Raw genomic sequence first — 23,356 nt, forward strand, 5'->3', positions numbered from 1 at the left:
AATAACAAGAATATTTCTAGTAGAACACCTTTCACAATCCCTGGAGAGATGGTTCACTAATAGACTGAGGGCTAAGTCATTCGACTCATTCACATCCAGATCATGAATGTTTGAAATCCATATTATGCAAGGAGACATTGCTTTTGCCAATTCGAATTGAAGGGTGATATAAAATCGGTCTATTTCCGGCATCATATCCATAGTTAGCCCATTCATCCTAGTTAGCAGTTCCAGCTCCGTATCAAGGTCACGATCGATATCGTCACTAGCATCAAGATTGTCACTATCATCAATATCGTCACTATCATCAATATCGATCTCATCAAGAAGAAAACCTTTAGGCTTGTTATCCAGGAACTTGTTCAGAAATACCGTAATGAAAGGAACATAGGAGTTTGTCGCTAGGTATTTGACCAAATAGGATCGTCCAGTTCCTATAGAGCCTATCACTAAAATACCCTTAGAGGGGATAAGGCTAAGTGGAGCGAAAAGGGACTTCCATGTGATGGGAAATGAAAACTATTTTCCCCACTCAAAGTTTGTGAATAAGTGATTGTCTCATAATGAGCAAGGAATATCCGTCTTTCTGCTAAACAGGATGGATTGAACTCATAATTCATTAGATGCTTTTTATGAATGTCAACTAAGTATCGTAAGTAAATTGCTCCCGGTTGTTCAATCATTTGATAACCAGAGTCATTAATGGAAAAGAGCATTTTCCTATTTATATAACAGATAGTATGGTAGGCCACAAATTGGGAGAATTTGAACCTACATTAAATTTTAGAGGACATGCAAAAAGCTATAATAGATCTCGTCGATAATATTAATAAAAAAAAATATAGATGCTTACGATTCAGTAGTAGGAGGAAAACCTTACACTAAAGAAGAAAAAAACAGAAGTATATGCTTTAGGTGAACATATATCTATGTCTGCTGACAAAGCACGAAGAGTAATTGATCAAATTCGCGGCCGTTCCTATGAGGAAACGCTTATGATACTAGAACTCATGCCCTATCGAGCATGTTATCCCATTTTGAAATTGGTTTATTCTGCAGCAGCAAATGCTAGTTACAATATGGGTTCCAGCGAAGCCAATTTAGTCATTAGTAAAGCCGAAGTCAATGGAGGTACTACTGTGAAGAAATTGAAACCTCGAGCTCGAGGACGTAGTTTTCCAATAAAAAGATCGACCTGTCATATAACTATTGTAATGAAAGATATATCTTTAGATGATGAATATGTAGAGATGTATTCGTTAAAAAAAATGAGATGGAAAAAAAAATCTACAGCTATGCCGTATCGTGATATGTATAATAGTGGGGGATTATGGGACAAAAAATAAATCCACTTGGTTTCAGACTGGGTACAACCCAAGGTCATCATTCCCTTTGGTTTTCACAACCAAAAAATTATTCTGAAGGTTTACAAGAAGATCAAAAAATAAGAGATTGTATCAAGAATTATGTACAANACCCATTCAGTGACTTTGGCACTGGACGTTCCCAAAATGGGGACTATCGGGGGTAAATTCAATATAATAGACGCCTGTTGGCATTCCAGCCTTCCTTCTCCTTTCAGCGCCTATCCGAAAGAGAATCCAGTACTTCTTGGTCGTGAATATCTGAACTGGTTGTTTGCTGTTCAAGAATTCTTGTTTAGGCAGTTCATACCATCCATACATAGTGTTTTGATCTAAGATTTCAATTCTTCCGTGTTTCAGCAGTAACATATTCTTCCATGGAGCTAAGGTCCAAAATATGGAAGAAACAAGCGTTTCCACGACTCTACAACCCAGTCAATTCTGTTCCACTTAATCCCTCTTACATGAATCCAATTTTCATTTTATCTGGGAAAAGCCATCTTTTTCTCAACAATGTCTTTGTCATTTGATCCAATAGTGTCCCGTTAGATAGGAACATATTTGATAAATACTGATAACTCTCTGATAGAGTATTAGAATGGAAAGATCCATTAGAAAATGAACTGTTGGTTCTAAGCCATCTCTGACGATTAATCAACAATTCGAAGTGTTTTTCTTGCGTATTCTTGATAAACCAACGTTTATATATAGATATAGGAGGATCTGTTTGGGAAGTAAGAAGCCCCTTTGACATCTCTTCATCTGCAAATAATTCTCGATGTGAAAACTCAGAGCCAGTGGGCTGATCATTGAATAGGAAAAAGAGTGGATCTGCAGGGTCCCAAATGAATTGGCTTATTCGAAAAAGGCCTTGTTCTTTGGAAGATCTATCTCGTGTCTGGTACTGCATGGTTCCACTCTACAAGAACTCCGAATCATTCTCTTGAAGCTCATCCTCTTCATCATAAATGATCCGATTGCCCCGAAATGACCTGGACCAATAGGGAAATCCCAATTCATTGGGCCTTTCGATACAATCAAATAGAAAGCCCCAAGGGCGCCATATTCTAGGAGCCCAAACTATATGATTGAATAAATCCTCCTGCGGGTCAAGGGCTCCTTCTCCCTCTCCTTCTTCAAACTCCGATTCATACTTTTCATAGAGAAATCTCTGATCAAGGATAGAACAAGAGCCGTTTTGCAATCTTTTTCTATCCGTGAAGATCCCACCAGAGCGCCTTCTACTTCTAATAGGCCATGAACTAGATCAAAATCATTCTCTACGAGTCCATAAGAAGTGATCCCATTTTTTTCATCGGGTCCGGATAAAGACCAAAGATCTTGAGCGACCGATCCGGCAGAACAACTCAAAAGATAAATAAGTATCGTTAATCTCTTCATGCTCGTTCCAAGTTCGAAGTACCATCTGTACAAATAAGAATCCCCTTCGTTACATGATTTCTTCTTCATATAGATAGATATAGGATCTATGGGGCAATTACTTAGAAGTACATTTTGTGCTACAGCCCTTCCTATCTGATAGAAAAGGATCCCATGATCCTGAACCGATCTTACCTGGGATCGCAAATCCCAAGTTTGTCTATAAAGAACAGATCTAATTGTATTAGTGTCTATAATTGATTTCTTCTGTGTAATACTAATCGATAGGACCTCATTGGTAAGTGCTACAAGATCTCGTGCATTGGAACCCATGGTTATGGACCCGAATCTGTTAGTATGGAACATTTTCTTTTCCAAGTGAAATCCCCTAGTATATGAAAGAGCGAAAAAGTGCTTTCGTTGTTGTGGAAGAAGAAGACTTCGTATCTTAATGCACGTATTTAATTTATTCGGAGCTATTAGAGCGGGATCCACTTTTTGGGGAATATGAGTCGAAGCAATAACAAGAATATTTCTAGTAGAACATCTTTCACAATCCCTGGAGAGATGGTTCACTAATAGACCGAGGGCTAAGTCATTCGACTCATTCACTCTTTTAAAAATTCAAAGATAATACTGAAGGGAAATTAACTAGCGAAAAATAAAAGATAATGCATAATGCTTTGTTCAGCCTTGCTACCCCGAAGCTCTTCGGGCCCTGGTGGTTCTGACGGACCAATTGTTGAGGCGCTCTCCTCGATTCACTGCCTGCATGGAAGGGCCTTCCTCCGCTTCCTCCTCGAGAATGACGTGACAGTCCATATTTTCGTCTTCCAAAAATAGGTTCTTCATTGCTGCTAATGCTTCATCTTCCTCTGACCCATAAATGATGTCGGCCGGCTGGAAAGTNGGAGAGTTTTGGGACACTTAGTCCCTAAACGAGAGCTTAAGTGTTAAAAAATGGTCCGTAGTCAGAACAGTATGAAGACGACCTCGGAATGGAAATCCAATGGTTCCGTTAGCTCCGTTAGGTGATTTCGGGGTTGGGAGCGTGTTCGAAATGTATTTTGGAAGTCCGTAGCTCATTTAGGCTTGAAATGCCGGAGTTTGTATTTTTGAAGTTTCCGGTCCGATAGTGAGTTTTTGATCCGAGGGTCGGATTGGAATTCCGGAAGTTACAGTAGTTCCGTCATGTCATTTGGGATGTGTGTGCAAAATTTCAGGTCATTCGGACGAGGTTTGGTTAGGTTTTTGATCGAAAGCGTGTTTGGTTGGAATTTGAGGTTCTTAGACTTGAATCTTTGATTAATTCGGGTTTCCAACGTTGTTTTAGGTGTTTTAAGGATTGGTACAAGTTCGAATAAGGTATTAGGTGGTATTGGTGCTTTTGGTTGAGGTCCCGGGGGGCCTCGGGATGATTTCGGGTGGTTGACGGAAAATTTTGAAGTTGAATGAATTGCTGAAGGTTCTGTCATCTGGTATTTCCGCTTCTGCGGCTTGGGAAGCGCACAAGCGGAGCCGCAGAAGCGGCTGGACCACCGCAGGAGCGAAATTCGAGTGCTTCTTCAGTTTCCGCAGGTGCGGAAGTTTAACCGCAGAAGCGGTTACGCACCTGCGAGATGGTAGTCGCAGGTGCGGTCCTTGGGATTTTGTTTGAAACCGCAGAAGCGGTAATGAATCCGCATAAGCGGCAACCGCAAGTGCGGTGAAGGGGCCGCAGAAGCGGAATCTTGACTTTAATGAAGAACCGCTGAAGCGGCTCGTGGTCCGCAGAAGCGGGACCGCAGAAGCGGTCCCTTGTCCGCAGAAGCGGAAACCCCTGGTCAGAAATAGAGATGTCGAGGGTTTGAGTTCTTAAGTTGCAAAAATCAATTGAGAGCTCGGTATAAGGCGATTTTGAGTGAGATTTGAAGTGAAGAACACTGGGTAACGTTTCTTTGGTCCCTTCTTGTTATATTTCATCATTATATAGTTAAATCCACCATTAGAATTCGAATTCAAGGTCAAAAATTTGGGAAAAATTGGAAGAAACTTCATAGACCTAATTATTGAGTTTTGAGTGGGCAATTGACTTCCGATTTAGGAGATTTTTATATGGTTAGACTCGTGAGAGTACGAGGGTTCTGAAAATGTGAAAATTATTCGATTCCGAGACGTTGGTCTGAGGGGCATTTTGGTCATTTTACCTATTTTTGCGCCCTAGCTCTAAATTTAATAGTGGAATCAGTTGTTTGCAATATTATGTACGATATGTAACTGAATTGAATAGATTTGGGCCATTTGGAGTCGGATACTCGTGGCAAAGGCATGGTTTCTATTGATATTGAGCCGGTTCGAGGTAAGTGGCTTGTCTAACCTTGTGTGGGGGACCTTTTTCCCCTTAGGATATGAGATGTGGTAATTGAGTGCCTTGTACGTGAGGTAACGAGCGCGTACTTGAGCTAATTGTTAAAAAATCCGGTTTTTACTTAAGATATTGAGACTGAGTTGCCTTCATATTTGCCTTGTTTTACTTGCAGTTATAATCTGTGTTAGATTAGAAAAGCATGTTTAGTTGATTTAACTTGCCTAATTGTTTATGTTGTCTTTACTGTACTACGTGAAGCATGCTAGGCTAGTACTACCTGATGTTTGTCTTTTGTACTTCATTTCTGAATATCTTCTGGTTGTGGTTGCGCATTTACATTGGGACTACGGATGTGGGATTCCGGTAGCTCCCCCCTTGTCTGTTTACTTTGGGACTGCGGGTTCGATTCCCGATAGATCGCCCTGCACATTTACTTTGGGACTGCGGGTTAGATTCCCGATAGATCCCCCTGCCTATTTACTTTGGGACTGCGGGTTAGATTCCCGATAGATCCCCCTGCACTTTTACTTTGGGACTGCGGGTTCGATTCCCGATAGATCCCCCTGCACATTGATGGTTGGACTACGGGACGGTATCCCGGGAGATCCTTCGGATGTACACATATGATGGACTACGGGACGGTATCACGGGAGATCCACTGGACAGTTGAGAAAAAGGGGCTACAGGACGGTATCCTGGTAGACCCTCATTGTTACCATTGGTATTGAGCTGTGTTTACCTGGTCATGGGGACCAGGTGCCGTCACGACATGTTCAAGATTGGTGAACTAGGGTCGTGACATACAATCAATCAGCTTATTTACAAACAATGCCCTTATATTCCCCATTAATCTCACCTCACAACCCCTCAAATCTGATAATACAAATTCCCTAATCCTCTCACCACTGCCCCTATTATTAAATTCCTTCACTAACACCTCATTTTCGTTTCTCCTAAATCCCGGAGAATCCAAAACCTTAAACCCTAAATCTCTTGATTCCACAGTTTGGTTGTTGTTATCCAAAACCCTAAGCCCTAAGTAATCATTTTGGGTTGTAGATTTCTTTGTTGATTTGTTCTTGAATGAGAATTTCTTCTTCGAGATAACATTGCATGCGACATGTTCGACTATTTGTTTGAGATCTGCTACGGTTTTGAGGCACGTGCATACTTCGTAAGAAGGAAGGGAAAATCAGTTTTCAGCGACGAGCTTTTCGAGATTAGAAATGGAGAGTGAGACGTTGTCGAGTTCGGGTTTTAAGGCCGAGTTGTAATGCGGGTCGGGTGTTTGACGGATGCGGAAGAGTGTGGATTCAATGGAGTTGTTGGATTCGAAGAAACGAGAAAAGAAGGACCTTGTGGAGTTTGATTCGGGTTTGCGGGTCGAACGGGATTGGTGTAGGTTTGAAAGGCGTTCGATCATTGCTGCATGCTTCCGTTGGAGAGCGGAATCTGAAGGATCAGTGGTGGTGGTGGTGGTCGGGTTTGAGAGGCGATCGTCTTCTTCCATTGATGAAGTTGCACAGTGCTTTTGTTCAGAGCTCAACTCGACAGAACGTGAAGGAAAATATTATGGAATTAACATAATGGACTACTTTTGTTTAGATCGTTGCACTTTGGTCCCTCTAGTTATTGGGAATTAGAGCTTTACACCCTTAGCTCTTAAAATGATGCGTGTTTAAAATTCAAAACTCTAAGTTCGGGCCAAACTTGTTACACATCTGACTGAAAAATATTTGATTCTCAAAAATAAGCTAAACTAAAAAAATGTGTTTAATTTAACATAAAATGGCATGTGTTTAAAATTCAGAACTATAATTACTTCAAAAAAGCATAACGTTTCATTAGGTAATAAGTATTTTTTACTTCACAACAGGTGATAAGTTCTTTAGAGCATAAAGCAAGGATTAATTTTACTAATGGCTATCGAACCAGAGGTCATAAAACTTAAGTTTGCAACCAAAAGAGTTCATCAATTATCCACAATTTTGTGTTTATGTTTTTGAATTTTTGAGCTACCTCTATTATACATATACTTGAACGTGTTGTTTATTAAGATACATGTTTATCTTGAGTTATTATAGAGTAATTTAATGTTCATGCATTCTAGAAAAAGGGCTTAAAAAACACCAAAAAAATGACAAGGCTTGAACCTTTTCTATAGCAACTGAAGAAAATCAACATAAGGTTGTAACACAAAAACTGAAATGAAGACAATTACAAATGCCATTTCATTGTTATTCTGCTAAGAAATGGTTAAAAAGAAAAGGATTCCTGAACTAGAAATTACAAGATATATAATCGCAAGTTTTAATAGGAACAACTGAATCTTTAATGGTTTTCTAGAGCACAGAGTTATCAGCTGCCTCACCATCAGAAATTTAAAGAACTTGTGGTACGGTGTGAATAAAAATCCAAAACTGTTTTAGAGATACCGATCTATGCAGCACCAATTTTGACGTAGAAAATATGTCTCTCTTTACCTTACCCCCTATAACCCCCCACCCCCAAAGAAAAACCCGGTCCCTAGAACCTCCTCATTTCAACCCTGAAGATATTCTCTAGTCTGTAATTTTAAACTTTTCTAATCCTCCTTTAGTCTCTATACTTCTTCAAAGATGACTTACTCCAAAGCATTGATTCTATTGATACCCTGCATTAAGTATAAGATAACTAGTAAAGCAAAATACAATCTCCTTTTTCTTTTCATTTTAAGGAAATCGGCAGTAAGCGTATATTTACCAAAGCCTAGGAGAGGAACATCGTCCCAAACCACCCTTTCTTGGGACAATACAGTATGTATTCCAACCAAAGTATGTGGTATTAATCACAAAACCACATAAAGTCAAAAGGCACAGGTATACACCAACAACTGCTAATAGCAAGTAGAAATTGATACCAAATAGGTAACAGAACACATAACAAAATCTATCTATCCAATAGTTAAAAGCGAACTTACAATAGGTCACAACTTATACTGGAAGGCAACAGCTTTAGCATAATCTTTCTATTCTATAAATTTAGATCATTTCTTAAACAGAAGAATAACTAGTGGAGTAACTAGTAAGTAATGCAACTAAACAACAAAAGCTGATGCATCCATATTCCTCAACAGATTCAAGTAAAATTAAGAAGATAACAAAAAAATTACCTACTTTGCACACTGAGGATTCAAGATTCAACATACTAACCACTCATCAAGACGAAAACTTTTCAGCAACTAATCTTTGCGTCTCGACTTGAAATATCCACCGCTCCAAGTCATTCATTTTCAGGCAAAATTGACCAATTTGGAGACTGCACTGCTCGTTACCACTTAAAATCATCCATATTGAACCAATTCCCTATTTCTTCACCAAGATTAGCTTCTTTAAGATCCTTTTCAATCCCATCATACTTCAAACAATACGGCGCAAACCTTACGCCATTACTATCCTCAATTATTGGCCTTCTCCTAACTCGAAGATAAAAATCACACCTTTTTGCTTGATGAATCAGAGTCTGATGCGACGCCATCATAAAAATGCAATCTTTAGCAGCATCAATCAAAACTGACCCGAAAACAGGTCCAACATAAACCTTACAATCAATCAGCTTATTTACAAACAATTCCCTTATATTCCCTATTAATCTCACCTCACAACCCCTCATATCTGATAATACAAATTCCCTAATCTCCTCACCACTGCCCCTATTTTTGAATTCCTTCTGTAACACCTCATTTTCGTTTCCCCTAAATCCCGGAGAATCGAAAACCTTAAACCCTAAATCCCTCGATTCCACATTTTTGTTGTTGTTATCCAAAACCCTAAGCCCTAAATCATCATTTTGGGTTGTAGATTTCTTTGTTGATTTGTTCTTGAATGAGAATTTCTTCTTCGGGATAACATTGCACGTGACCTATTCGACTATTTGTTTGAGATCTGCTACGGTTTTGACGCACGTGCATACTTCTTAAGAAGGAAGGGAAAATGAGTTTTCAGCAACGAGCTTTTCGAGATTAGAAATGGAGAGTGAGACGTTGTCGAGTTCGGGTTTTAAGGCCAGGTTGTAATGCGGGTCGGGTGTTTGACGGATGCGGGAGAGTGTAGATTCAATGGAGTTTTTGGATTCGAGGAAACGATAAAAGAAGGACCTTGTGGAGTTTGATTAGAGTTTGTGGGTCGAACAGGATTGGTGTAGGCTTGAAAGGCGTTCGATCATTGCTGCATGCTTCCGTTGGAGAGCGGAATCTGATGGATCGGTGATGGTGGTGGTGGGGTTTGAGAGGTGATGGTCTTCTTCCATTGATGAAGTTGCACAGTGCTTTTGTTCAGAGCTCAACTCGACAGAACGTGAAGGAAAATATTATGGAATTAACATAATGGACTACTTTTGTTTAGATTGTTGCTCTTTGCTCCCTCTACTTATTCAGAATTAGAGCTTTACACCCTTAGCTCTTAAAATGATGCGTGTTTAAAATTCAAAACTCTAAGTCCTGGCCAAACTTGTTACACATCTGACTGAAAAATATTTGATTCTCAAAAATAAGCTAAACTAAAAAAATGTGTTTAATTTAACATAAAATGGCACGTGTTTAAAATTTAGAACTATAATTACTTCAAAAAAGCATAACGTTTCATTAGGTAATAAGTTTTTTTTGCTTCACAGCAGGTGATAAGTTCTTCGGAGTATAAAGCAAGGATTAATTTTACTAATGGCCATCGAACAAGAGGTCATAAAACTTAAGTTTGCAACCAAAAAAGTTCATCAATTATCCATAATGTAGTGTTTATGTTTTTGAATTTTCGAGCTACCTCTATTATACATATACTTGAACGTGTTGTTTATTAAGATACATGTTTATCTTGAGTTATTATTGAGTAATTTAATGTTCATACATTCTAGAAAAAGGGCTTAAAAAACACCAAACAAATGACAAGGCTTGAACCTTTTCAATAGCAACTGAAGAAAATCAACATAAGGTTGTAGCACAAAAACTGAAATGAAGACAATTACAAATGCCATTTCATTGTTATTCTGCTAAGAAATGTCTAAAAAGAAAAGGATTCCTGAACTAGGAATCACAAGATATATAATCGCTAGTTTTAATAGTAACAGCTGAATCTTTAATGGTTTTCTAGAGCACAGAGTTATCAGCTACCTCACCATCAGAAATTGAAAGAACTTGTGGTACGGCGTGAATAAAAACCCACAACTGTTTCAGAGATATCGATCTATGCAGCACCAATTTTAACATTGCAAATATGTCTCTCTTTACCTTTACCTGCTACAACCCCCCACCCCCAAAGCAAAACCTGGTCCCTAGAACCTCCTCATTTCGACCCTGAAGATATTCTCTAGTCTGTAATTTTAAACTTTTTTAATCCTCCTTTAGTCTCTATACTTCTTCAAAGATGACTTACTCCAAAGCATTGATTCTATTGATACCCTGCACACTGAGGATTCAAGATTCAACATACTAACCACTCATCAAGACGAAAACTTTTCAGCAACTAATCTTTGCGTCTCGACTTGAAATATCCACCGCTCCAAGTCATTCATTTTCAGGCAAAATTGACCAATTTGGAGACTGCACTGCTCGTTACCACTTAAAATCATCCATATTGAACCAATTACCTATTTCTTCACCAAGATTAGCTTCTTTAAGATCCTTTTCAATCCCATCATACTTCAAACAATACGGCGCAAACCTTACGCCATTACTATCCTCAATTATTGGCCTGCTCCTCACTCGAAGATAAACATCACACCTTTTTGCTTGATGAATCCGAATCTTATGCGACGCCATCTTAAAAATGCAATTTTTAGCTTCATCAATCAAAACTGACCCGAAAATAGGTCCAACATAAACCTTACAATCAATCAGCTTATTTACAAACAATGCCCTTATATTCCCCATTAATCTCACCTCACAACCCCTCAAATTTGATAATACAAATTACCTAATCTCCTCACCACTGCCCCGATTATTAAATTCCTTCGCTAACACCTCATTTTCGTTTCCCCTAAATCCCGGAGAATCCAAAACCTTGATCCCTAAATCCCTCGATTCCACATTTTGGCTCTTGTTATCCTAAACTCTAAGCCCTAAATCATCATTTTGGGTTGTAGATTTCTTTGTTGATTTGTTCTTGGATGAGAATTTCTTCTTCGGGATAACATTGCACGCAACCTGTTCGACTATTTGTTTGAGATCTTCTACGGTTTTGAGGCACGTGCGTACTTCGTAAGAAGGAAGGGAAAATGAGTTTTCAGCGACAAGCTTTTCGAGATTAGAAATGGAGAGTGAGACGTTGTCGAGTTTGAATTTTAAGGTCGGGTGTTTGACGGATGCGGGAGAGTGTGGATTCAATGTAGTTTTTGGATTCGAAGAAACGAGAAAAGAAGGACTTGTGGAGTTTGATTCGGGTTTGCGGGTCGAATGGGATTGGTGTAGTTTTGAAAGGCGTTCGATCATTGCTGCATACTTCCGCTGGAGAGCGAAATCTGAAGGATCGGTGGTGGTGGTGGTGGTGGGGTTTGAGAGGCGATCGTCTTCTTCCATTGATGAAGTTGCACGGCGCTTTTGTTCAGAGCTCAACTCGACCGAACGTGAAGGAAAATATTACGGAATTAACGTAATGGACTACTTTTGTTTAGATCGTTGCACTTTGGTCCCTCTACATATTGGGAATTAGAGCTTTACACCCTTAGCGCTTAAAATGATGCGTTTTTAAAATTCAAAACTCTAAGTTCTGACCAAACTTGTTACACATCGGACTGAAAAATATTTTATTCTCAAAAATAAGCTAAACTAAAAAAATGTGTTTAATTTAACATAAAATGGCACGTGTTTAAAATTTAGAACTATAATTACTTCAAAAAAGCATAATGTTTTATTAGGTAATAAGTTTTTTTTGCTTCACAGCAGGTGATAAGTTCTTCAGAGTATATAGCAAGGATTAATTTTACTAATGGCCATCGAACCAGAGGTCATAAAACTTAAGTTTGCAACCAAAAGAGTTCATCAATTATCCACAATTTTGTGTTTATGTTTTTGAATTTTCGAGCTAACTCTATTATACATATACTTGAATGTGTTGTTTATTAAGATACATGTTTATCTTGAGTTATTATAGAGTAATTTAATGTTCATGCATTCTAGAAAAAGGGCTTAAAAAACACCAAACAAATGACAAGGCTTGAACCTTTTCAATATCAACTGAAGAAAATCAACATAAGGTGGTAGCACAAAAACTAAAATGAAGACAATTTCAAATGCCATTTCATTGTTATTCTGCTAAGAAATGGTTAAAAAGAAAAGGATTCCTGAACTAGGAATTACAAGATATATAATCGCAAGTTTTAATAGTAACAACTGAATCTTTAATGGTTTTCTAGAGCACAGAGTTATCAGCTACCTCACCATCAGAAATTGAAAGAACTTGTGGTATGACGTGAATAAAAACCCAAAATTGTTTTAGAGATACCAATCTATGCAGCACCAATTTTGACGTTGCCAATATGTCTCCCTTTACCTTTACCTGCTACAACCCCCCACCCCCAAAGCAAAACCTGGTCCCTAGAACCTCCTTATTTCTACCCTGAAGATATTCTCTAGTCTGTAATTTTAAACTTTTTAGATCCTCCTTAAGTCTCTATACTTCTTCAAAGATGACTTACTCCATCGCGTTGATTCTATTCATACCCTGCTTTAAGTATAAGATAACTAGTAAAGTATCACGACCCAATTTCCATACGCGGTCGTGATGGCGCCTCTCGTGAAGACAATGCCAGCTAACTAACCCAATCCGTTTCTTTAACAATTAGTAAACATAAATGTATAGATAAATATAGCTTAGCGATAATAATAACCAGTATGTACAACCCAACACAACCCGACCGGGGTGTCACAAGTCACGAGCATCTAAAGAAACTTGAACACAACTACAAGGCCAATAATAATATATAAGGAAAAATCCTGGAAATCAAAAGACAACATCCGGTGCCGCGAACACTGGCGGTCACCTTACTCAGCTACAATAGCCATACCTTCAATCAGCTAATAACCCGCTACCGGGTGAACAATACCTGCAACTGCACGCGAGGTGCAGGGAGTAAAGTGAGTACTTCCAACTCAGTGAGTAATAAGAGTAAATAATAACTGAGAGGCAAGAAATCACGTAAGAGCACTCCATCATGCTATATAGGACAGTACCACTCTTTGAGAAAACAGTAAAACCGTGAAAATCCTTTAGAAAATATCTGGCTCAGTTTAAAACCTCTTTTGAAAACATCCTTTTCCAACAGTCAAGCAAATGAACGCGTAATCAGATAGTGCAAGTCCGCACATAAGTCAGCCCCTCGGGCACAGAACTCCACAAACAGTTAACACCAGGGCGTCTGGTAAACAGTACAAGCAATAGCATGGATGCCAATGATATGAGAGTGCCAAATGTCATGACACGTAGTACAAATAGGAACCAATGCATGAATGCAATGTAATGCATATGACCGCTGCGGCGCGCAGCCCGATCCTTTTGGGTACCCGCGCTCACTGTGGGGGTTCAGACTCCGGAGGGGCTCCTACAGCCCAAGCGTAATATCATCATAGTATCGCTGCGGCGTGCAGCCCGATCCATCCTCAGTCCAGAGCATGCAAATGAGCCACTCGGGCAATGTCAAGTAATAGCTTTTAACTCAAAACATCAGAAAAATGCAATTTAAGTCTTTAAACTTTAACAATATGACTGCACATTTCAAAATAGGGTTTAACTCAGGACTGAAATCATTTAATATGCTAAGTGTCAAGAAAACAGTGATAATAATCCCTAAAGGATTCAAATAATCGGCACGAAGCCGAAAACATGGCAATCAGCCCAAATCACGATAGCATCAAGCAGGTTTTAGTCAATTACGCAGTAAAATCAACAACCGGGACGGACCAAGTCACCATCCCCAACGGTGCTCTACCCCACGCTCATATCTGGCGTGCATGTTACCACAATACAGCACTATGATGTGCAAATCCGGGGTTTCAAACCCTCAGGATATCATTTACAAGTATTACTCACCTCGAACCGGTGAAATCCCTAGCTAGCGACGCCTTTGCCCCTCGAATCGGCCTCCATGCGCGCCGAATCTAACCAAAATCAGAGCGAATACATGACAATATGCTAAGGGAACAATACCTAATCGAAAATAATCGAAAATTAGCAAGAATCTCGAAACTAGCAAAACCCGAGCCCTAGACCCGCTTCTCGAAAAATTACGAAATTCATATCACCGGATTCCTCGTCTCGCCAGGAGTCCATACATATTTACCAAAATCGGAGTTCGTTTGACCCTCCAAATTCCATTTTTACATCATAATTTTCTCAAACCCTAACTTCCATTTTTAACCTTTAATTCCTTGGATTTTCAGTGTTAATCCATGATTTTACACCATAATATCATAATCTAAGTCTAAGAATCCATACCTGATGATAGCCCTCGAAACCCTCTTCAAAAATTGCCCAAAATCTTCTTAGTCCGAAGTCCGAAATGTTTCTTCTCTTTCAAAATCGTGAAAACACTGTTCACTTAAACTCAGCCAGGTTTCGCTTCTGCGGTTGGGATACCGCACCTGCAGCTCCCGCTTCTGCGCAAAATAACCGCTTCTGCAGTCTAACTTAAAATCCTCAGGACCGCTTCTGTGGTCACCACCCGCTCCTGCGATGTCCGCTTTTGCGGACTGCCTTCCGCTTCTGCGGAAATTGCCAAGCCCTCAAGGACCGCTTCTGCGATCACAGCTCCGCTTAAGCGGTTCCGCTTCTGCGGTCCAAAACCCGCAGAAGCGAGAATACCAGAAACAGCATGCCTTCAACTGTATGAAATTCCAAAAACTCCCCGTTAGCCATCCGAAATCATCCCGAGGCCCCCCGGGACCTCAACCAAAAGCACCAACATGACTTAAAACATTATCCAAACTTATTCCAATCATCAAAACACATCAAACAACACTAAAATTATCGATTCTCATCGGATTCAAGCCTAAGTTCTTTAAAAACTTCCGAAACTCGCATTCGATAAAAAACCTAACCAAGCGACGTCCGACTAACCTGAAAATTTGCAGACATATCCAAAATCACCTAACAAAGCTACTGCAACTCTCGGAATTCCATTCCGACCATTGGATCAAAATCTCACCGATCAACCGGATTTCGCCAAAATGCTAACTTCGTCGATTCATGCCTAATTCTACACCGGACCTCCAAAACCAATTCAGATCACGCTCCCAAGTCACAAATCATCTCCCAAAGCTAACCGGATCATCGAAAATCACATCCGAACCTTCGAACTCATAAGTCAACGTCCGGTTGACTTTTCCAATTCAAGCCTTCCTTAAAGAGACTAAGTGTCTCATTTCCTATCCAAACCAATTCAATTCAACTCTAACTCACTCGTTGCTGATGATGAAACATGAAGAAGCAATAAATGAGGAAAACGGGGCGGTAATACCTGATACGACGGGTCGGGTCGTTACATCCTCCCCAACTTAAGCAAACGCTCGTCCTCGAGCATATCCAGAGTTGTTCTAAAAGCTAACCAACAGCTGAATAACTTTACCAAGCATATACCCGGGATGATCCCACGTCACCCTATCTTACATAGGTCCGACAATACAACATAGCTGAAATTTCACAGTCCATCTAGACCATAAATCGTAGAATCACATTGCACTTTCCGAAATCATACACAAGATCAGGACCTCACATCTATACTCAGAATAGGCCCGAACCAACTGTAATAACCCATACCTGCAACCTCGGTGAAATCATATGATGTACTACATAACCCAAACACTCGAAACGATAACTTCTATTCACAGTAGTTGCCCATAACAACCAAATACCGGCAGAAAACCTCTCATTAGCTAAAACCTTATTCCCACAGTTTCCTATACTGCCAACGATAAATGAAACACGCTATAAACCGTAATCATTTCTCATATCAACCATTCATGAAACCGTTTCCCTTTTGACTAATACCACAACAGATTTCCGGGCCAAACCTCGATATTATCCTTCTAACAAGCTGAAATCAAATCTGTTCGTATTCATTAATGACTCCAACGATCACCTCGAATCCAACACATCACTCTGGTGCTACGACACCTCAATACAGGCCTACGCCACGACTTGCATAATACACGCACCAACAAGAAACGGTCTGAACATACTCAAATCATGACAATTGACTCAAACGAAAGAGCTGTACCTCAAGCTCATCAGTACCATCACAACACAAGGCTGAGACCCCGTCTCACATCATAGAAATAGAATGCCTGAATCTACCTCGAAGGGTCATAACTCCACGTAGCCTCGCTACGATGCGCGATCATATCCAAACACTGCTACACATGAAGCACCTCAATACACTGTGATCAAAATCCGACAGCTACACACAATTTGATGTCTGAAACCAAAGCAATTCATTACCCCCAACGGTGAAGCAAGTAATATACACCATTCAATCCTGAAAGGACACAACCGACGCGCTATTCGCCGAGCAACACCCAATACGGACGTTCCTCAGAAACCAGGAAGCAAGGTATATAAGGTAACATATGGAAAACTATTCTCAACATCACACTGTTGCGGCGTGCAACCCGATCCAGATAACATACCCGTGGCGGCGTGCCACGCGATCCACACAAATATCTCACATAGGGAGATGCACATCGAACCAAATTTGTTCATTATAACAAAATACCGAGTATCGGTCGTAAGCATACTGAGTGCATAATGGTATCTACATATAGCGTTGTAAGCTACAAAACTCAAACACAACTGAGGTCCCCCCTTCAACTTCCACTATGAATCTCGATAGCACCGCACTATATGTGCCCACAATCCAAAAATCATAACGCCTCACCGCACAGAAAAAGAAACAACTCATAGATCTTCCCAAATCACCAACCAGTTCAAGAACAATCGAATCAACCTATCCCTCGGCAATACAGCTCGGGGCTAACCAAGCTAACTCAAGCTAAATGCGTAGCCACATTGGCCTGCCAACGAACTCAATACCAGGAAGCCTGAAGCTGCTCCTTCTACTACTATGACTCTTGCTAGAGCCGTACAATATGGTGCCCGGCACCAAATAAATACCGAAATCCACAATCTCACCCGGCGACATGCCCGGCACAGAAACGCATCCGAAAAAGTACCCTCAATACCGGAACTAAATCAATGGTAGAACCTCTGCACTGACATCCGCCACGAAGGCCCAATTAAGAAAAGCAATCCTTCCCAGCCGTCCGCTGGCCTTTGGAATGCAACACACTCTGCTATAACATAATCCGATGCACCTCGCCACGCAGCCTGTGGCATTTTCCGACATAGTCCATGGCACAGTTGTCTCAAATAACCCAACACTGAGACAACCAGTCTATATCTCAACATCATATCCAAAATCTAACATACCAACGAAGAAAGATCCGCTCGGGCCGCTAACGGTATCGATACACACGGTTTACAACCACTGCATAGCCGGAACATGAGAACTCCCAGTCTCCGACTCCGTAAAGCACACGAATCACTGAACCCGATCCCAGATTCCACCGTATGAACACATATCACACTTCACGTACCCAATCATTCCACGAAAGATGTTCTAAAATTCCCCTGTGCCATCAACCACACTCAGATATCAGCAGTCGATCAAGCATGAAACACCGCCATACTAACGTAGCATCCTCAGCTTACATCACCTTGCCCTTTTTACTGAACATATACCCCCGTCAAATAACTAGAATAGCAATACCATTTCCTTAATCGTCTGAAGATCAATTCTTTAATCACCTGCAGCTGCCCGTGCTGCTTACGAATTAATGACTTTTCATTCTTAACTGAACTGAATCCTCGAACTGCAAATCTCAATTCTTCACCACATACCGCGTATACCATAACCCACTAGGATAACACGAGAACTCCATCTCCCTTTTTCCTAACCACTAACATCTATGTACTCCATTAGTCAAGAACTCTCCATTCAATCCCATCTAGAAGAGAAATCATTACACATTCCATGCTTCGCATGCCCATAGACTATATATACGTCTCTAAACCACGGTAACACTCATTAAGAACTCTCTTCCAATTCCATTGCACAAGCTAAACTGCCAGGACTGAATCCTTCTACCCGAACCAAGCCAAGCTAGCTGTCAGAACTCAAGAGCCTTGCTGCACAATACCTGTAAAAGTCCATTGCCTCGAACACATACGAAGAATTAATCATATCCTTACCATACCGATTCGGTCTACTATCAAGCTATTCCACCTATCTAATTTCCCTTTTGATTCATCATCCACTTGATATTTCTCCCTCGTTGTAGCATCGCAATGCCTCAATCCAGGCTTACCACACGAGACTCGGACATAAGACCACACTGTCTAAGACCCATAGGCCACTGAATACTTTCTCAATTGTTTCCCAGAAATACCACATTCCCGAATACTTTACTCTGAAGAACTTTCTACGAATCTAAATTCGCATCCTTTACTTTCCATGTATCGACACATAGGATCCCATGATCAACATAAAAATACCATAAGTCTTGACATTTTCTATTGAAAACACTGTCTTTAGTCACATACACCACCTTAAAACACCTGAGTGCTACATGTAGATTCTTGAACACATTAAAGCCATTCTCAAGAGTCATTCTCTCTTATTCATCTGCAAATTACCTGATTTAACGAACAGAACCACTCGTGCTTTATTGACACTCCGATACCGTAAAATGAGACCCTCATCCCAATACAACCAAGCAACTTCCTGCTCTATGCACCGAGCATTCTTTACCAACAACAACTCTAGACATTCCGAAATTCTCATACCCTATGGAACATAATATAACCTTTGTCGAAATTTTGCTTCACTCGCCCATCCTCGGCTCAATTTCTGCAACTAGAACCGATTCGCCAGCATACCTCGAGACGTAACCAACATAGCACATAACCGTGCAATCAGCTAATCAACAGCAACCTCCCAACTTGGCTCGAAGCCATATATCAAGACACACTTAACAACTCATAACACTTTTACTCTAATGATGCCACAATGTCATAGTGAGATTAAACTCAAATCATCTACAAGTTTGTGAAAACACAGATCATCTAGTACTGAAATCCTCTACAAACCTCGCATTTATCCCCACATCAACTGAGTCCACTCTCTTAAGCGACCCGAATTTTTAAATTTCAACACATACCCTTCAATTATACATGAGATCTTCTAACATACACGTAAGGACCATACCACTCAAGAACACTCCGCAGGAGATGACCCCTGCTTCGCCTCAATTTAGTACTTCAGCATACCTTTCACCATCATATACGTTACTCAGTCATTAGTCTTCCTGAGTCCGAACTCATACCGCCGCATGCAATGCACTTCACTTCCCAACTAGGAGGTACGACAATGTTCTTCACGCGCCCATAATTCGGGCTACACATCAATCCACAATAGGAGTCGAATCACTTAACAGTTCATCTATTATCCTGCAGACTTCTTCGTCACTACCAAGTCATATAATTACATCTCGCAGTACTAACATACTCATCACATGAATACCAAACCGCCATTCCGGCTAATAGGGGCAATACTGAACATATAAGTTCAAAACACTTGCTCACACAATCAGCACCTCGGTGCTCAAGCCATAGGCAAGGATCCGGCCTCAAGTCCTCCAGACTGGCCCAACATACTCACGAAGATTACATCTCGCCCCTCGATCGGGGAATCACAAACCATCAAGGCACATATAATACTGAGCGCTCACGTGCGCATACAGACGTGTGGAAGGAATTTCAAGAGTTATATCTCAAGCTGAATCAAGTACGCACGATAAGAATTCCAAGAATGGGAAGTTTTCCTAAAGGTTCTGCAGCCTCTCGAGGATAAATACAGACGTCTCCGTACCGATCCGCGAGACTCTACTAAACCTGCTCATGACTCGTGAGACCTAGTAACCTAGGCTCTGATACCAACTTGTCACGACCCAATTCCCATACCCGGTCGTGATGGCGCCTCTCGTGAAGACAAGGCCAGCCAACTAACCCAAATCCTTTCACTAACAATTATTAAACATAAATGAATAGAAGATACAACTTAATGGCATTAGAAACTGTTAATTACTACCCGACCGGGGTGTCACAAGTCACGAGCATCTAAGGAAACCTTAACACAACTACAGGCCAATAAATATATACAAGTAAAATTTCTGGAAAACAAAAGACAACATCCGGTGCCGCGAACGCTGGCGGTCACCTTGCTCAGCTACAATAACAATACCTTCAATCCGCTAATAACCCGCTACCGGGTGAACGATACCTGCAACTGCACGCGAGGTGCAGGGAGTAAAGTGAGTACTTCCAACTCAGTGAGTAATAAAAGTAAATAATAACTGAGAGGCAAGAAATCACGTAAGAGCACTCCATCATGCTATATAGGACAGTACAACCCTTTGAGAAAACAGTAAAACCGTGAAAAATCCTTTAGAAAATATCTGGCTCAGTTTAAAAACCTCTTTTGAAAATATCCTTTTCCAACAGTCAAGCAAATGAATGCGTAATCAGATAGTGCAAGTCCGCACATAAGTCAGCCCCTCGGGCACAGCACTCCATCAACAAATAACACCAGGGTATCTGGTAAACAGTGCAAGAAGTAGCATGGATGCCAATGATATGAGAGTGCTGAATGTCATGACACGTAGTACAAACAGGAACCAATGCATGAATGCAATGCAATGCACATGACCGCTGCGGCGCGCAGCCCGATCCATTTGGGTACCCGCGCTCACTGTGGGGGTTCAGACTCCGGAGGGGCTCCTACAGCCCAAGCGTAATATCATCATAGTATCGCTGCGGCGTGCAGCCCGATCCATCCTCAGTCCAGAGCATGCAAATGAGCCACTCGGGCAATGTCAAGTAATAGCTTTTAACTCAAAACATCAGAAAAATGCAATTTAAGTCTTTAAACTTTAACAATATGACTGCACATTTCAAAATAGGGTTTAACTCAGGACTGAAATCATTTAATATGCTAAGTGTCAAGAAAACAGTGATAATAATCCCTAAAGGATTCAAATAATCGGCACGAAGCCGAAAACATGGCAATCAGCCCAAATCACGATAGCATCAAGCAGGTTTTAGTCAATTACGCAGTAAAATCAACAACCGGGACGGACCAAGTCACCATCCCCAACGGTGCTCTACCCCACGCTCATATCTGGCGTGCATGTTACCACAATACAGCACTATGATGTGCAAATCCGGGGTTTCAAACCCTCAGGATATCATTTACAAGTATTACTCACCTCGAACCGGTGAAATCCCTAGCTAGCGACGCCTTTGCCCCTCGAATCGGCCTCCATGCGCGCCGAATCTAACCAAAATCAGAGCGAATACATGACAATATGCTAAGGGAACAATACCTAATCGAAAATAATCGAAAATTAGCAAGAATCTCGAAACTAGCAAAACCCGAGCCCGGGCCCGCTTCTCAAAAAATTACAAAATTCATATCACCGGATTCCTCGTCTCGCCACGAGTCCATACATATAAAATTTACCAAAATCGGAGTTCGTTTGACCCTCCAAATTCCATTTTTACATCATAATTTTCTCAAACCCTAACTTCCATTTTTAACCTTTAATTCCTTGGATTTTCAGTGTTAATCCATGATTTTACACCATAATATCATAATCTAAGTCTAAGAATCCATACCTGATGATAGCCCTCGAAACCCTCTTCAAAAATCGCCCAAAATCTCCTTAGTCCGAAGTCCAAAATGTTTCTTCTCTTTCAAAATCGTGAAAACACTGTTCACTTAAACTCAGCCAGGTTTCGCTTCTGCGGTTGGGATACCGCACCTGCGGCTCCCGCTTCTGCGCAAAATAACCGCTTCTGCGGTCTAACTTAAAATCCTCAGGACCGCTTCTGCGGTCACCACCCGCTCCTGCGATGTCCGCTTTTGCGGACTGCCTTCCGCTTCTGCGGAAATTGCCAAGCCCTCAAGGACCGCTTCTGCGATCACAGCTCCACTTAAGCGGCTCCGCTTCTGCGGTCCAAAACCCGCAGAAGCGAGAATACCAAAAACAGCATGCCTTCAGCTGTATGAAATTCCAAAAACTCCCCGTTAGCCATCCGAAATCATCCCGAGGCCCCCCGGGACCTCAACCAAAAGCACCAACATGACTTAAAACATTATCCAAACTTATTCCAATCATCAAAACACATCAAACAACACTAAAATTATCGATTCTCATCGGATTCAAGCCAAAGTTCTTTAAAAACTTCCGAAACTCGCATTCGATCAAAAACCTAACCAAGCGATGTCCGACTGACTTGAAAATTTGCAGACATATCCAAAATCACCTAACGAAGCTACTGCAACTCTTGGAATTCCATTCCGACCCTCGGATCAAAATCTCACCTATCAACCGGATTTTGCCAAAAAAGCTAACTTCGCCAATTCAAGCCTAATTCTACACCGGACCTCCAAAACCAATTCAGATCACGCTCCCAAGTCACAAATCATCTCTCGAAGCTAACCGGATCATCGGAAATCACATCCGAACCTTCGAACTCATAAGTCAACGTCCGGTTGACTTTTTCAATTTAAGCCTTCCTTAAAGAGACTAAGTGTCTCATTTCCTATCCAAACCAATTCAATTCAACTCTAACTCACTCGTTGCTGATGATGAAACATGAAGAAGCAATAAATGAGGAAAACGGGGCGGTAATACCTGATACGACGGGTCGGGTCGTTACATAAAGCAAAATATAATCTCCTTTTCCTTTTCCTTTTAAGCAGATCAGCAGTAAGCGTATATTTACCAAAGCCTAGGAGAGTAACATCGTCCCAAACCACCCTTTCTTGGGACAATACAGTATGTATTCCAACCAAAGTATGTGGTATTAATCACAAAACCACAGCAAGTCAAAAGGCACAGGTATACATGTCACGACCCAAAATCTAACCATAATCAGAATACTACTATCAACATAGTCTAAAGAATCGAATTACACAATAAAAACTACATAGACATGCCAAAAATTCGAAATCGGCCAAAACTCGGCCCCTGGGCCCACGTCTCGGAATCAGTCAAAAATGGCAGAATAATAATCCTCGTCCTCTCCCGAGTCTAACCATATAAAATTTGTCAAAATCGGACTTCGTTTGGTCCCTCAAATCCTCACTTAAAACTCTTCAAAACTCAAACCCTAACTCCCTC

The 23,356-nt window shown here is 40.8% G+C and overlaps 1 protein-coding gene and 1 pseudogene across 1 annotated transcript; both read right to left on the minus strand.

The window, feature by feature from the left end:
- Window positions 1-7,686: 7,686 nt before the first annotated feature.
- LOC109209713 (tubulin-folding cofactor C-like) lies at window positions 7,687-8,742 on the minus strand. The gene is made up of 2 exons (XM_019373032.1): window positions 8,405-8,742; window positions 7,687-7,744 (listed from the first exon to the last, which is right to left on the minus strand). Exons 1-2 carry the CDS (start codon window positions 8,740-8,742, stop codon window positions 7,687-7,689), a joined length of 396 nt encoding a protein of 131 aa, XP_019228577.1.
- Window positions 8,743-10,579: 1,837 nt separating this feature from the next.
- Window positions 10,580-11,638, minus strand: LOC109209714 (annotated as a pseudogene).
- Window positions 11,639-23,356: the final 11,718 nt, after the last annotated feature.

Source organism: Nicotiana attenuata, unplaced genomic scaffold (assembly GCF_001879085.1).
Source record: "Nicotiana attenuata strain UT unplaced genomic scaffold, NIATTr2, whole genome shotgun sequence".
NCBI classification, from domain to species: domain Eukaryota; kingdom Viridiplantae; phylum Streptophyta; class Magnoliopsida; order Solanales; family Solanaceae; genus Nicotiana; species Nicotiana attenuata.